The sequence below is a fragment of the Cricetulus griseus genome, chromosome 3 (genome assembly GCF_003668045.3).
Source record: "Cricetulus griseus strain 17A/GY chromosome 3, alternate assembly CriGri-PICRH-1.0, whole genome shotgun sequence".
Lineage (NCBI taxonomy): Eukaryota > Metazoa > Chordata > Mammalia > Rodentia > Cricetidae > Cricetulus > Cricetulus griseus.
In genome coordinates, this window is record NC_048596.1 from 48,507,723 (window position 1) to 48,523,435 (window position 15,713).

Here is a 15,713-nt window from a genome sequence, read left to right on the forward strand (position 1 = left end):
TTGGGAGAGAAGCCACAAGACAAGCAAGCTATAACTCCTGGCAACTGCAGGAAGAAATGATAAGAGAGCAAGACAGAGTCATGCCTTTGAGTTAGAGCAAGCCATGGAGGGCTGCATGGGGATCTTCAGAGAAAAGTGTGGGAAACCCTGAGTGTCAGAAGAAGCATGCTTAGGGTCTTGGTCAGCCTCCAAACACAGAGCAGAAAGGAGGAAGAGGCAAGTTATGATTCCTGACTTAGAAGTTAAAAAGCAGGCAGGCTTAGCAGCAAAATCTGCAAAGTAACATAAAGATACATCATGCGTTATATCTTTAAATGTGCACAAATCATTCTCTTAAACTACAAACACACCAGCAATATCATCAAATTTATGTTTAAACATCTTAATTTTAACATATATTAATTATACTTATTAATGGGATTTAATGTGGTAACACAAAAGCTTGCAGCATGCATTAAGTCCAGCCTCCTTTTTTTTCTATTTTTTTATTTTATTTTTTTCTCCCTTTCCCTCCCCTTACCCCCATTCCTTCTCCCCCACCTCCAACCTACCCCCCACCCCATCCACCCACCACTCCCCAGGCAGGGTAGGGCCCCCAACCGGGGCTCCACCAAGTCCACCAAATCTTCCTGTGCTGGGCCTAGGTCCCTCCCCATGTGTTCAGAGACAGAGTGCATCCCTTCAAGTGGGATGGGCTCTCGAAGTCCCCCACATACACCAGGGCAAAACGCCAGTCCACCTCCGGAGGCTCCCAGGAGTGCAGGGGCCTCCCCATTGGCATCCATGATCAGGGGGCTGGATCAGTCCCATACTGGCCTCCCAAAGAGCGTCTGGGGTCGATATGCTTTCCCTTTTTCAGGCCAACTGTTTCTGTGGGTTTCTCCAACCTGGTACAGACCCCTTCGTTCTTCATTCCTCCCTCTCTTCAACTAGGTTCCAGAATTCAGCTCAGTGTATTTCTGTGGATGTCTGTCTCTGCTTCCATCAGCCACTGGATGAGGGCTCTAGGATAGCATAGAGAGTAGTCATCAATCTCATTCTAGAGGAAGGGCTTCTAGGCCATCCTCTCCTCCACTGCCCGAAGTCCAGCCTCCTTTTATCTACCTTTAATACACACAAACACACACATACACATGTGTGCACATGCGCACACACAGCCCTCTCAACCTCCATTAATAACTATTCTACTTTCAGAACATTTTTTTACCTTTTATACCCAAAAGGTAGAACATGATTGTTGTGGTTTGAATGAAAATGGCCCCCAGAAGCCCATAGGGAGCAACACTATTAGGAGGTATGGTCTTGTTGAGGTAGGTGTGACTTTGTTGGAGGAAGTATGTCACTGGGGGTGGAATTTGAGGTGTCAGAAGCTCAAGCCAGGTCCAATGGCTTACTCTGTCCTCCTGCTGCCTGCAGATCCAGATGTAGAACTCTCTGCTACCCCTCCAGCACCATATCTGCCCGCATGCCACCATGCTTCCTACCATGATGATACTGGACTAAACCTCTGAACTGTAGGCTAGCCCCAATTAAAGTTTTTCCTTATAAGAATTGTCGTGGTCGTGGTGTCTCTTCACAGAATACAAACCCTATCTAAGTCAATGACCCACTCAGCTTTCTGGGTCTGGTTTATTTTGCTTAGCATAATTTTGTCCATTTCCATCCAGCTATCTAAATATATTTGAACATTTCAAAAATATTCTGTGTACAAGGAAGAAAACTACTACAATCCTAAAACTTCCTTAATGCTGAGTGTGGTAATATAACCCTCTAATACCAATATCTGAGAGGCTGAAACAGGAGGGTGGAAATTTCAGAGCCACACGGGGCTTCATACATAGTATGACTCTATAATTCTCAGATATCACCAATAACATCTTATAAAAACAAACATTATTCTCTACTAAGACTTATTATAATTTATTTGTGCGTCTGTGTGTGTGGGCATATGTGTATGAGTGGCCATGGGACCATGAGAAAGCACTGAACCCCTGGAGTTAACATTACAGGTGTTTGTGAGCTGCCCAATTAGATGCTGAGAACCAGACTCAGGTCCTTTTCAAGAGCAATATACACCTTTAACTGCTGAACCATCTCTCCATCCCCCAGCCATTAGCTTATTCAATGCCCCTTACTTATTATGACCCCATCACCATAGCAGCCCCATCCAAAGAGGAAAAGAGGAAGAAGCATGGCCAGGACAGTATGGTGCAGTAGGTCACTCTCCTTTTCTGGTCTCCATCCTCAAACAAGAAGTGCAAAATTCCATCACAGTTCTCAGGACATTCTCCACCATCTGCTCCCAAACACGAGTCAGAGTTGAGGGCCAAGTTATCAAGGGAATCCATTGTTCCCTCTCCCCATGAAGAAACATTTTACAGTCTTGCATGAAACCAGAGTCCAGTAGGCTTTGATCAGTTGTTCATCAACAAAACAATACCTAAGAACCACAGAATGTAATAATAACACACTTACTACTGAGTTAATAAGGCAAGTCATTGTCTGTGACTAACAAAACTAAAATCTCCTTTCACCCCACACTATCCTATACTACAACTGCATGACAGGTTTGGTGTTCTGTCCATAGTCATGTTATTCACAACTGGATCAGCCTTCTATGAATTCTTTTCTTTGTATTATACATTTCTGCCCCTGTTCCTAGTAAGTTAGCCAGCCTATAAGGAAAATGTTATCTCAATCAGCATCCTTTCAGAACCAGCCCTAGATAAGGCTCTGCTGCACCAATGCACTGGGCCAGCATTGGTTCCAACAGCTATTGGTGCATTTGAATATTGGTATTTTCCATCAGACTGAATGTGTGTGTGTGTGTGTGTGTGTGTGTGTGTGTGTGTGTGTGTGTGTGTCTGTCTCTGTCTCTGTCTCTGTCTCTGTCTCTGTGTTGCTAGAATACGTCCTGTCCCGACCTTGCTGTTAAGCATAATAAACTGTGAGAAAGGAGTGAAGGGCTCATTGAATGTATGCATTCCCACTCTCTAATAAACATGCATCAGGAATGCAACTGAACCAAACTCAGGAAACATCAGTTTCTTCTGCAGTGTTACTGCCGTGCTACAGATGGGTGAGAGAGCAGGTTGTGCCAGGTCCGAGTCTATCTGGAACATTGCGACTTTTTAAACAAATAGCTCATCTTGGACTGTTTTCTGCTGTCTTTTCTCTAAACTTGAGATGAAAATTTAGTTAAATCCTGCTGGACTGTAAGAAGTGCAATGAATGGCTTTGGAGCTAAACAATCACATCTTTAATTCAGTCTCCCAGTGTACTATTGTTTTGAGTTTGGAGAAATGAGCTTGCTTTTCATCTTTCTCTCCTTATTTATGGAATAAGTAAAAGCCTCTTCTTCATACAGACATATGTACTACAACCATTCCCAAGACACCTTAGCCTTTGACATGAAGAGACTCCCAAGGGCAATACACACCCACATTAGAGCCATGAAGCTACACCTTTCTGTCCTGCTGCTCTCTTGTGAGTCTCCTCAACCCCTGTCCCCTTGATTGATGTCATCTACAGGTTCACAGTCAATGAAAGCCCCCATTCAGTGAGCTGAGGGCAGAAGAGGGAAGAGGTTTTTTAAAAGTGCTCCAATGTCTCCTACCAACATCTCTGTGCTGCTTCTCCCACTCTGTGCAAACTTAGACTCTCCCTTTAATGAAAATAAATCATCTTCCAGAGAATTTGCAGAATCTCCTGTGTTTTTCTCCAAGTGCCTTCCTGGACGATGTAGAAAACAACTGATAATAATTTCAACAAATGAGGGATAGTTAACCTAAAGATGGTCTTTTCACTTCAAGCTCCTAGGAAAGCCAGAGCCTTTGACCCTGAATATAGTGTAACTCACTAGGAGAGTTGAAAAGATCTTACTAAAGCAAAATGGAGACAAGGTTCAGTTCGTGCTTTGGAAGTTTGACACCAAAGCATCAAATTAAACCTTTGTCACCTTGTGGTGAGAGGAGAGCATGAACGACAGTGGCCAGATACACATGGATGGCAGAGGCCAGAACAAGATGTCTTATGTTTTCCTCTATTGCTCTCTGCCTTATTGCCTTGAGAAAGCAGTCTCTTGGTGAATAGGAAACTCTACATAGCCATCAGAATTCACCTGTCTCCACCCCCAATGCTTGAGCTACAGGCACTAACAGACATTTCTGCCTTTTTATGTAGGTCTTGGGAATTAAACTTGGGTTCTCACCAATAAGGCATCACCCCAGCCACTAATGCCTTTGATAATTTTTATTTTGTACAAATGCTACCTAAGGATGACACGATCTGACAGTTGGGGCAGTGGAGGAGAGGATGGCCTAGAAGCCCTTCCCCTAGAATGAGAGTGATGACTACTTTCTATGCTATCCTAGAGTCCTCATCCAGTGGCTGATGGAAGCAGAGACAGACATCCACAGAAATACACTGAGCTGAAATCTGGAACCTAGTTGAAGAGAGGGAGGAATGAAGAACAAAGGGGTCTGTACCAGGTTGGAGAAACCCACATAAACAGTTGGCCTGAAAAAGGGAAAGCATATCGACCCCAGACGCTCTTTGGGAGGCCAGTATGGGACTAATCCAGCCTCCTGATCATGGATGCCATCGGGGAGGCCCCTGCACTCCTGGGAGCCTCCGAGGTGGACTGGCGTCTTGCCCTGGTGTATGTGGGGGTCTTCGAGAGCCCATCCCACTTGAAGGGATGCACTCTGTCTCTGAACACATGGGGAGGGACCTAGGCCCAGCACAGGAAGATTTGGTGGACTTGGTGGAGCCCCGGTTGGGGGCCCTACCCTGCCTGGGGAGTGGTGGGTGGATGGGGTGGGGGGTAGGTTGGAGGTGGGGGAGAAGGAATGGGGGTGAGGGGAGGGAGAGGGAGAGGGGAATTACATGTGAAACAAGCCTGTTCCCTAACTTGAATTAATAATAATAATAATAATAAGAGAAAAAAAAAACAAATGCTACCTAAGTGTCACTATATACTATATTTTCATTCCCAACAGTGCTCAGTAAAAAAATGATTCTGCATACAATAAGTTGATGTGATCACCAAATTACTTGCATTCTTTAAAATGTAGACAACTACACTAATTTCAGTATATAAATTAAAGTTATTGACTCAATATAATTAAATATTCATGTATTGAATATAATATATTGAAATATATTGTATATACTGAAATACATTCAATATAACTGAGTAATTATATATTGAAATAATTGATTCAATATATTGAACATATATACATACATGTGTGTATATGTATGTATGTATGTATGTATGTATGTATGTATGTATATGACCCAGAGTCAAGAAGTGAGTATATTGCTGTTTCTTTTCTTTCTCCTGGTGTATGTGACAACTCTGCTGGGGAACCTTCTCATCATGGTCACCGTGACCTTCGAGCCTCGCCTTCACACCCCCATGTATTTCTTGCTCAGGAATTTGTCTGTTGCCGACATCTGCTTTTCCTCCATCACTGCACCCAAGGTTCTGCTGGACCTTCTCTCACACAGAAAGACCATCTCTTTCAATGGCTGTCTCACTCAGATGTTTTTCTTCCACCTTATTGGAGGGGTGGATGTGTTTTCTCTCTCAGTGATGGCTCTAGATCGATATGTGGCCATCTCTAAGCCCCTGCACTATGTGACCATCATGAGCAGAGGCCGTTGCATTGGGTTAATAGTGGCCTCCTGGGCGGGAGGCTTTGTCCACTCCATCGTGCAGATTTCTCTCTTGCTGACACTTCCGTTTTGTGGACCCAATGTTCTTGACACTTTCTACTGTGATGTCCCCCAGGTCATCAAACTTGCCTGCACAGACATCTTTGTCCTGGAGATGTTGATGATTTCCAATAATGGGATGCTCACCACACTGTGGTTTTTCTTGCTCCTGGTGTCCTACATGGTCATATTACTATTGCTGAAGTCTCAGTCAGGAGAGGGCAGGAAGAAAGCCTTCTCCACCTGCACCTCCTACATCACCATAATGACCCTATACTTTGTGCCCTGCATCATTGTGTTTGTCCTCCCCTCTGCTCAATCCCTTGATTTACACTCTGAGGAACCAGAAGATGAAGTCAGCCATGAGGAGACTCAGGAAAAGACTTGAACATTATGATGGAACAGACAAATAAACAGCTCCTGCCTGTCACCATGTTTGACAATGTTTGCACCTCACACACATACAATCTACTGATTTCTGCTTTTACTAAGATACACTTGACTTTCAAAGATCTCATTGGTATGATATTTCATGTTACAAAAGAAAATTTTAAATTAAATTGTTAGCTGGGAATTTGATATTTCTTTGCAATACAGCCTTGGAAGAAATAGAGGAAACTGAATCAAACAACACATTCCAGCACTGTGACCAGGAAAGCAATTAAGACACATATTAGAAGCACAATGTACCAGGGGCTCTAGAACTTTGCAGTGTCTTCCGTGAAGTTATCACATCTATGAAGCAACAAATTCAAATTTCTCCTACAAATCACTGTCAATTGAAGACTTTTAATGTAAAGCCCACTGTGATGATTAGCTTTATCCCAAGCTAGACTCACTCTCGAAGAGAGTCTCAGTGATACATTGTTCAATGATGCAACTAGAGACAACCTAAGCAACCTAAACAGCAAAAACATTTTGGATTATTGCTCAAAGCAGAAAATACCTTTGAGTCCATACAGATATAAATATTTGATATGTAAGTAAATTCAGGTGCTTGTGTGCAGGGTTTCAAATAATTTACGAAGATTCCTTGGAGGCGGGACTAGAATGTCTCCCTACAATTCTCCACCTGAAAGGCTTTGTGATCTAACTCCCAACTCCACAGGTGACAGTTAGGGATAATCTCCTCCTGATGTAGACAAAAGGGTAGCAATGAAAGTAAAGACCTGAAGAAGCCTGAAAAACATTACCTGTATCTGGAATTTAAAGTTAAAAGCATCATTGATAAACTTTGGCCACAGTGTATGTGCCCTTTGATATGATTGGATAAGAATTATATTATATGCCTTACCCCAAGATTCATCACTTCTGTCTAACTAAAAGAAAATAAACCTGACACTAACTCTGATTTAGAGACATTCTACAAAACCCCTGAGCAGCACTCTCTGATGCTGTCTAGCAAAAAAAAAAAAAAAAAAAAAAAAAAAAAAAAAAAAAAAGTCTGAGAAACTGTCTGAGCCTCATAGAGCTAAAGTGACATGGCCACTATGAGTAATCTGGTATCCTGGATATGATCCTGAGTTAGAAAAGAACTAAGGAAACCTAAATAATGTGTGTTTCCTAAATAAGGAAACCTTTAATGAGTCATGCAGGTGTAGAGAAAACACCTGTGTTGTTGTGATCGGGTTAATCCTGAATCTAATCTCTTCTTCAACAAATATTCCTGCAAAGGTAAGGACTCCATCTGATGACCTGGGACACTGCTGCATCTTCTGGATTAAATTCTGATTGCAACTGGGAAGCAACAGCTGGGTCTGGACTCTGAGTAAAATTCAGGGACATTTCCAGCCATAGAAAGAAATTGAGCCATGCTGCCTGGAGGCTGGCTGGGGCCAAAGGAAGGGGAAGCCATGAGGCAGTTCTGTGCTGTTGACCTACAAGGAAAGCAATTACTGCCAACAATTAGGGTAAAGGGCCTTAAAACTGAACCTTAAACCTACAGATTTTGCCAAGCATGGTGATGCACGCCTTTAATCCCAGCACTCAAGAGAAAGAGGCAGACAGATCTCTGTAAGTTCCAGGCCAGCCTGGTCCACATAGTGAGTTTCAGGACCTATGCAAGGCCACTGTCCAAAAAATTTAGATCCTAAAGGTAGCCAAACAATCAAGATATCTATTGAATGGGCTCATATTTGTTGCTAACATGCTTTATTAATTTTTTCTTAGTCTAAGTAGCCCCTGTTGTGGAATATTTGTTTATACTGTGAAGACATGTCTTTATCAATGCACCTTCTGATTGGTTTAATAAAGAGATGAATGGCCAATAGCTAGCAAGAAGAGAGATTAGGTAGGACTTCTGGAGACAAAGACGACTCTGAGAAGAAGAAAGTCAGAGTCACCAGCCAGACATGGAAGATGGAAGAGAGGTAACACCACGTGGCAGAACATAGACTTTAAAACATGGGTTCATTTGAGCTATAAGAGCTAGTTGAGGGCTGGAGAGATGGCTCAGAGGTTAAGAGCATTGGTTGCTCTTCCAGAGGTCCTGAGTTCAATTCCCAGCAATCACATGATGGCTCACAACCATCCATAATGAGATCGGGTGCCCTCTTCTGACCTGCAGGGATACATGTAGACAGAACACTGTATACATAATAAATAAATAAACTTTTTTAGGAGCTAGTTGAGACAAGCCTAAGCTAAATGCCAAGCTTTCATAATTAATAATAGTCTCTGGGTCATTCTTTGTGGGCTGGTGGTCCAAAGATAGTCCAACAGGAAAGCTTTCTACAAGTCCCCATCCTGCTTCAACCTCTTCCCAACACAAAGGATGCCTTTGAACAAAAACTGCTGAGTTGGCCTTCTCCCAAACTTCTCCTCTTTTTTTATTGGAGTTGGGACACAGAGAACTCACGCTTTTAGATACACTATGCAAAATGTGTATTCAAAGCATCCTTTGCTGAGTAGCATCTTAATTACTCCCACTGAAACAACCTCACCATCAGCAGAACTTTTACACGGTCACATCCACTATAACCCCCCTGATAATTCTCATGTTGTTTATGGGACTTAAATGTCAGCAATTCTGATGGAACACAGTATAGCAGTGTGGAAGATCCAAGAAAATGTCATTCTTAGAGTCTGCCCTTTGTCACATCAATAAAAGGGGAGGTCACTGAAATCAGTGGCCTTCAGAAGGTTCCTAAGAGAGCCTTCTGAAGCAAATAATCTCCAGGGCTCATGTGAACATTGCTTAAGATGTTGGAGTTCTTGAAAAAAGTTCAAAGATCTTAGGTAAGTAATGGAATTCTATAGCTCCGTGAGCCTGTGGTGTCCTGTGTGTACAAACAGGGGTGAGAAAGGAAGAGTGAGATATGTTAAAATCTGAATGTAAACCCCTGAACGATGTGTGTACAAAAGAGCCTACATTAGTAATTAACACAGGTTAGAAATATTTACACTGAAATAAGACACATGGAGAGGAAATTGGTTCAGAACGTGGTGAAAGTTATTCTTTGTTGCAAAAAACTTCTTGAGCTGTATTGGGATGTTTTTTCCTCAGGCATTTTATTTGTCTGTGTAGGTGGATCTCGTCTGACTGAAATCTACAGAGGTAATTCTTATACTAAATTTTAACCTAAAAACAAAAATAATATATCTCAAACCTTCAAACAACTTGAAAGACTAATACAAGAAGCCAGAGAGATGGCTCAGCAGGTAAAGGCACCTTCCTGTGCAAGCCCAATGACTTAAATTCAATCCCCAGAACCCACAGAAAAGTGGAGGGAGAGAAGCTGCTCCACAAAGTTATTCCCTTGCCTCCACTTGTTACAGTGCACACACACACACACACACACACACACACACACACACACACACACACACACCAACGATAAGTAAATAGTTAAAAAGAAATAATTTTTTAAAAACTAATAAAAATAACAGCTACAGCCCTTAAAATTTGCAAAAAGAAAAAATATTACAGCACTGAATACCTTTGTGTTCAAACCATTTCTACCCAGAAAAAACTCCAGTCCACAAGAAGCTTTCAGTACCCAAACTGTCCCCGTGCCCACCTTCTTCCCATTCCCATGGGTCTCAATACAGTCATCACCTCCTCCATGCAGTTTTCGGAGCCCACTAGTGAAAACCCCTCCTTCTGTCACACATAGTGACTCATCTATCTTAAGGTGGCCCCTTCACTCCCAAATAACTGTTAGGTTTTCATTATTTTTCCCACTATGTATAGATTCTATTCTTTTTCTTGAATAACCTAGAATTCTGCCAAGGCTCCATCAATAAATGCCAAATAATTAAGTGGATTAAAAATCACAGGATGGAGCACAAGTTGGAGGAGGTTAAAGAAAAACTGGTTCTGAACATAAAACTTAAATCCTTAATTTGAATTATGGCCTGCCTTCTTGCTTCCCACGGACCATGGTGTGCTGTGTAGACGGAGGCCAGAATGGAAGGTTCTGATGGCTAAGTTGGTCTCCTTTATGTCTCTGTTAACTATGCAGAGTTGGTATTTTCTAGTGACCATCTCTCTTAAGCCAAGCATTTATAGCTCAGCTACCACTTGGCTGAGCTAAGTTAATCAGCATAGCCTATATGTGAAGACCTTTACATATTACTCTAATCCCCACCGACAGCTTCCCTTCATCATGATCTGCATTCCACACAAATGGACTCTCAGTGAGGCCACACACTTGCCTGTCTCTCACAGACAAAACCAGGTCGTAAGCCGTAGTGACTTTTGCTCCAGCGGCCCTGAAACTAAGCATGTGTTCTTTTCATATGTGATGCCCACCACAATTCGTAGCATCCACTGCCTCTGAAGGAAGTGTATGTCCTAACTTCCTTACGAGGGTGTGCTCTGATAAAGTTGTTTGAGGATACATACCCAGAGAAACACACAGTTCCTCTAAGACATTGGTATGTTTAAAGAAGTGTACGAATGGGAATGGTAAGCACAGGTTTTCTTTTACATACATAATCCCATTTCCTGTCAATTAGGTATACTTTAAACACTGTCTTATGTGAATTAATTCATTTAATACTCATGAAAATGATACAAAGAGGGTATCGTTGCTGGCAAATGACAAATGCAGAGACTGAGGCCAGATGAGTAAAGTTACTTGGTTGTGTTGTGACAGTAAGTGTCCCACTGTGGCCAGTCAGTGTGGTGTGGGAATGTACCACCTCTCAGTTAGGACACCTCGGGTAGTTTGTTTTCAGTCTTCTGAATTAAATTGGCTTCAGAGAATATTGCATGAAGAAGAAAAAGAAACTTGAAGGGAAAGTGAGTTAGTTATATGGAAACAAAAATCTTCATTGGAACTGAAAAACATACTCCAAAATAGAAGGAAAAATGACCTTTGCCTCTCTTTCCTTCTTTCTTTCTTCATTTCTTTCTATAGTAAGAGGAAAATGAAGATAAATTCAGAAGAAAGAAATTAAGGACAATTACAAGATTTTCTCAAATAAAAAAAGAAACAACTAAAAAAGCAACACAATTATATGGTAAGCATATATTTTATATTTAAAGAAACTACCAGTTTTATTTTTCCTTTTTTATTTAAATTAGAAAAAAAGCTTCTTTCACATGTCAATCCCAGTTCCCTCTCCCTCTCCTCCTCCCCTGCCCTCAACCAACCCCCTATCCCATCCAATTTCTGCTCCCCAGGGAGGGTGAAGCCTTCCTTGGGGATCTTCAAAGTCTGTTATATCATTTGGAGCAGGGCCTAGGCCCTCCCCCATGTATATAGGCTGAGAGAGTATCCTCTATGTGGATTGGGCTCCCAAAGTCCATTCGTGTACTAAAGATAAATTCTGATCCACTTCCAGAGGTCCCAAAAATTGCAGACCTCCAAACTGACATCCTCGTTCAGGGTGTCTGGATCAGTCCCATGCTGGTTTCCCAGATATCAGTCTGGGGTCCATGAGCAACCCCTGTTCAGGTCAGCTGTTTCTGTGGGTTTCTCCAGCCTGGTCTTGACCCCTTTGCTCATCATTCCTCCCTCTCTTCAACTGGATTCCAGAGTTCAGCTCAATGTTTAGCTGTCGGTATCTGCTTCTGCTTCCATCAGCTACTGGATGAAGGCTCTAGGATGGCATATAAGCTAGTCATCAATCTCATTATTGGAGAAGGGCATTTAAGGTAGCATCTCCACTATTGCTTAGATTGTTAATTGAGGTCAACCTTGTAGATCTCTGAACATTTCTGTAGGGAGACACCGTAACCACACCTCCTAAGGGCTGGCTACAGGTATGCCTGACCATGCCTGTCAAGGTGTGGTCAAGGTGAGGTCAGAATGACGAGGCTCTTAAGCGACCACGAGCAGATGGAATGCCCTCTTCCCCTTCTGCTGTCCCTTCTCTCTGTCCTCCCTGCCTTGCTGCCCCTGGGCACGCTCTGGCTTGCGTTTGGCTTTTATTTATCTGAATAAAGGTATCTTGAATCTACAGGCTTTTTCCTTCACATTTCCCTAGTGCCAGATTTCTCTTTAACCCTATAATGACTCCCTCTATTATGGTATCTCTCATCCTGTTCTCCTCTATTCTTGCCCTGACTCCATCTTCCTGCTCTCTCCTGTCCTCCTATCCCCTCCTCTTCTCCCCTTCTCTTTCTTCTACCTCCCTCTCCCCTATGCCCATGCTCCCAATTTTCTCAGGAGATCTTGACCCTTCCCCTTCTCCATGTATGTCTCTCTTAGAAAACCACCCGTTTTCAAAAGCAGTCTTACCATTTCACATTCCCACCATGATTCCAGCCCACTCTTGATATGTCAGTCTTTTCTATATTAGTAATTCTAATGGATGTGTATTGCTTATATTTATACCATGATTTCATTCACACTGTAGTTTTAACTCACTTTTTTTTAGAGGGCCTCACTATGTAACCACAGATAGCCTGGAACATTCTATATCGAAAATTCACTGAGATGTACCGCCTCTGCCACTGCTTCCCAAGTGCTGCAACTAAAGACATGCACCACCATACTCACCTCATTTGCCCTACTTTTTAAATTGGGTTGGTTGATTTCCTACTCATGAATTTTAAGAATTATATCCAGGGGCTGGAGAGATGGCTCAGAGGTTAAGAGCACTGACTGCTCTTCCAGAGGTCCTGAGTTCAATTCCCAGCAACCACATGGTGGCTCACAACCATCTATAATGAGATCTGGTGCCCTCTTCTGGTGTGCAGATATACATGGAAGCAGAATGTTGTATACATAATAAATAAATAAAATCTTAAAAAAAAAAGAATTATAGCCAGTCCATCCCAAGCTACTTGTCTAAGAAAACTAGAAGTATATTTACCTAAGGCCACACAGCTCATAGCAGCTATATGTATAACATTCAAAAAACTAGACCAGAAATGTTCATCAAGGAAATATCAAGGAAATCCTTACATACACTGTGCTGTGTCCACATGATAAAAATGAAAAAAAAAAAAAACACAGTCATGTACACAAACTGGGGTGGGGGAGGGTGGTTCATGAGTGAAAGAAGCCAGGGAAAACAAATGGGTACAAATGGTGAATTCAATTTACAGAAAATTCTAGAAATGCAAACTGATTTATAACAACAGAGCACAGTGATTGGAAGAGAAGAGATAGTGACTGATTACAGGAAGATCACAAAGTCTCTTCTGACATGCTAGATATGCTCACTGTCTTAACTGTTGTGATCATGACATGGCATAAATCAAAGCTTAAGAAGTACACCACAGATATGTGCAGGCCACTGTGCAACAATGACAGATCAAGAAAAGAATTAATCATAAGGAAGCAGCTAAAATAATGAATAAAAGAACTCAAAATAGCATTGTTTTCCCATAGCCGAGGAGCTACTCCGCCACCTAAGCTAATTGAAAGTAAAGAAGAAAATAATGAATTGCTCCTAAGGAAGAAAGATAAAGGAGAATGAAGACCTTAATTTTTTTCTAATTTGTCATGGAATGAAATTCATGATTAATTCTTGTAGAATTCAACTCAAAGGGCATTGTCTGGTAAGTAGAAGTCCTTGGGGCTATTCATTAATTGAAGTATTCAATCTAGAAAAAATCCTTAGGAATACAAAATGTTTTAGTTGTACAAAACAGTCACTGCTTTATTACATACAAAATAAAATTTACTCTCTATCTCTCATACTACAAATAACCCATATCTAAATATTCATCATCCACCTCTATTTACTTGAATACTTATAGCTTATATAAAAAAAACATTTTTATACATCCTAAAAATATTTGTGATTAACAGATGAAAATAATTTAATGCATGCTTGTGTAATGCCATTCATTCAGGACATATTACAGTGAAAATTACAATAACCCTGAAGTGGCAATCCATGTGACAATGGCATCTTGTGGCCTTTTAATTCTGATACTGGCCTCTAAGAATCTGAACTTAGTAAGGAAAAGGTGTAACACTTGTTAAATAATATCCTTAATTTTTCCAAGATGTACAAGAAAGGAAAATCATGATTCAATGGAGAAATGACACCAGAGTAAAAGAATTTATATTTCTGGGTCTTACTCAGTCCCAACACCTGAGCCTGGTCTTATTCCTTGTCTTGTGTTTTGTGTACATCACAACTCTTCTGGGGAATCTCCTCATCATGATCACCGTGACCTTTGAGTCCCGTCTCCACACACCCATGTACTTCCTGCTCAGAAACCTTGCCATCCTGGACATCTGCTTCTCCTCCATCACAGCCCCTAAGGTTTTGGTGGACCTTCTATCAAAGAAAAAGACAATTTCCTACACAAAGTGCATGACACAGATATTTTTCTTCCACCTGCTTGGTGGGGCAGACATTTTCTCTCTCTCTGTGATGGCATTTGATCGTTACCTGGCCATCTCAAAGCCCCTTCACTATGTGACCATCATGAGTAGTAGGTGGTGCACAGCCCTCATTGCGGCCTCCTGGGTGGGGGGATTTGTTCACTCCATTGTGCAAATCTCCCTCTTGCTCCCACTCCCCTTCTGTGGACCCAATGTTCTTGATACTTTCTACTGCGATGTCCCACAGGTTCTCAAACTCGCTTGCACTGACACTTTTGTCCTTGAGCTCCTGATGATCTCAAACAACGGCCTGGTAACTACCCTATGGTTTATCTTCCTGCTGGTGTCCTACATGGTCATCCTGATGATGTTGAGGTCTCAGGCAGGGGAGGATAGGAGGAAAGCCATCTCCACCTGCACCTCCCATATCACTGTGGTCACCCTACATTTTGTGCCCTGCATCTATGTCTATGCCCGGCCCTTCACTGCCCTCCCCACAGATAAAGCCATCTCAGTCACCTTCACAGTCATCTCCCCTCTGTTGAACCCCTTGATCTACACTCTGAGGAACCAGGAGATGAAGTCAGCCATGAGGAGACTAAAAAGAAAACTCACACCTCTTGAAAAATAATAGAAAAAGAAAACCCACTCTTGCCACAAAGAACTCTTTGCATTGTATTTTCTGTTTTTATATAATCAAATAACTGCCAATTAACCAACTAGACTTTCTAAGGAAACCATTTGATTTTCTGATTATATTAATAGTACTTAATCAGCCAAATTTCTATATGGTACAAAGTAAATAGTCTTACAGGATTGGGCTGATTAACTTATTTGTTATTTAGTTGATTGGCTTTGAGACAAGGTCTCTGTAGCCCTGGCTGCCTCCCAAGTGCTATGATTAAAAGCATGAGACACCAGACTTAGTCTATTTTCTTTTTATTAAAGAGTTGTTTGTTTTATTATTGTGTATATGGGTGGTTTGTCGGGATGTGGATTGTGGACCATGTGCATGCATGATGCCTATGGAGGCTAGAGGAAGGCATTGGATCCCCCAGAAGTAGAGTTACACATGGTTGTGAGCTGCTATGTGAGTACAAGAAACCAAACCAGGGTTTCCTGCAGGAGCAAGCAAGTGCTCTTAACCACTGAGCCATCTCTCCAGCCCTAATTAGTATGTTTTCAATCAAAGTTACAATATGTCAAAAAAAAGTTACAATATGTCAACCAAAACAACTATGTCATTAAGTTCAACTC

General features: G+C 41.8%; 2 protein-coding genes across 2 annotated transcripts; both read left to right on the plus strand.

Annotated features, from left to right (window-relative positions):
- The first annotated feature begins 5,278 nt into the window (after positions 1–5,278).
- LOC100763716 (olfactory receptor 4D10) lies at positions 5,279–6,134 on the plus strand. The gene is given in 2 exon segments (XM_027406835.1): positions 5,279–6,024; positions 6,026–6,134. Coding segments are annotated over 2 exon segments (855 nt in total).
- Positions 6,135–14,151: 8,017 nt separating this feature from the next.
- On the plus strand, positions 14,152–15,087 carry LOC100764003 (olfactory receptor 4D11). Its single transcript, XM_035441575.1, has one exon. It carries the CDS (start codon positions 14,152–14,154, stop codon positions 15,085–15,087), a length of 936 nt encoding a protein of 311 aa, XP_035297466.1.
- Positions 15,088–15,713: the final 626 nt, after the last annotated feature.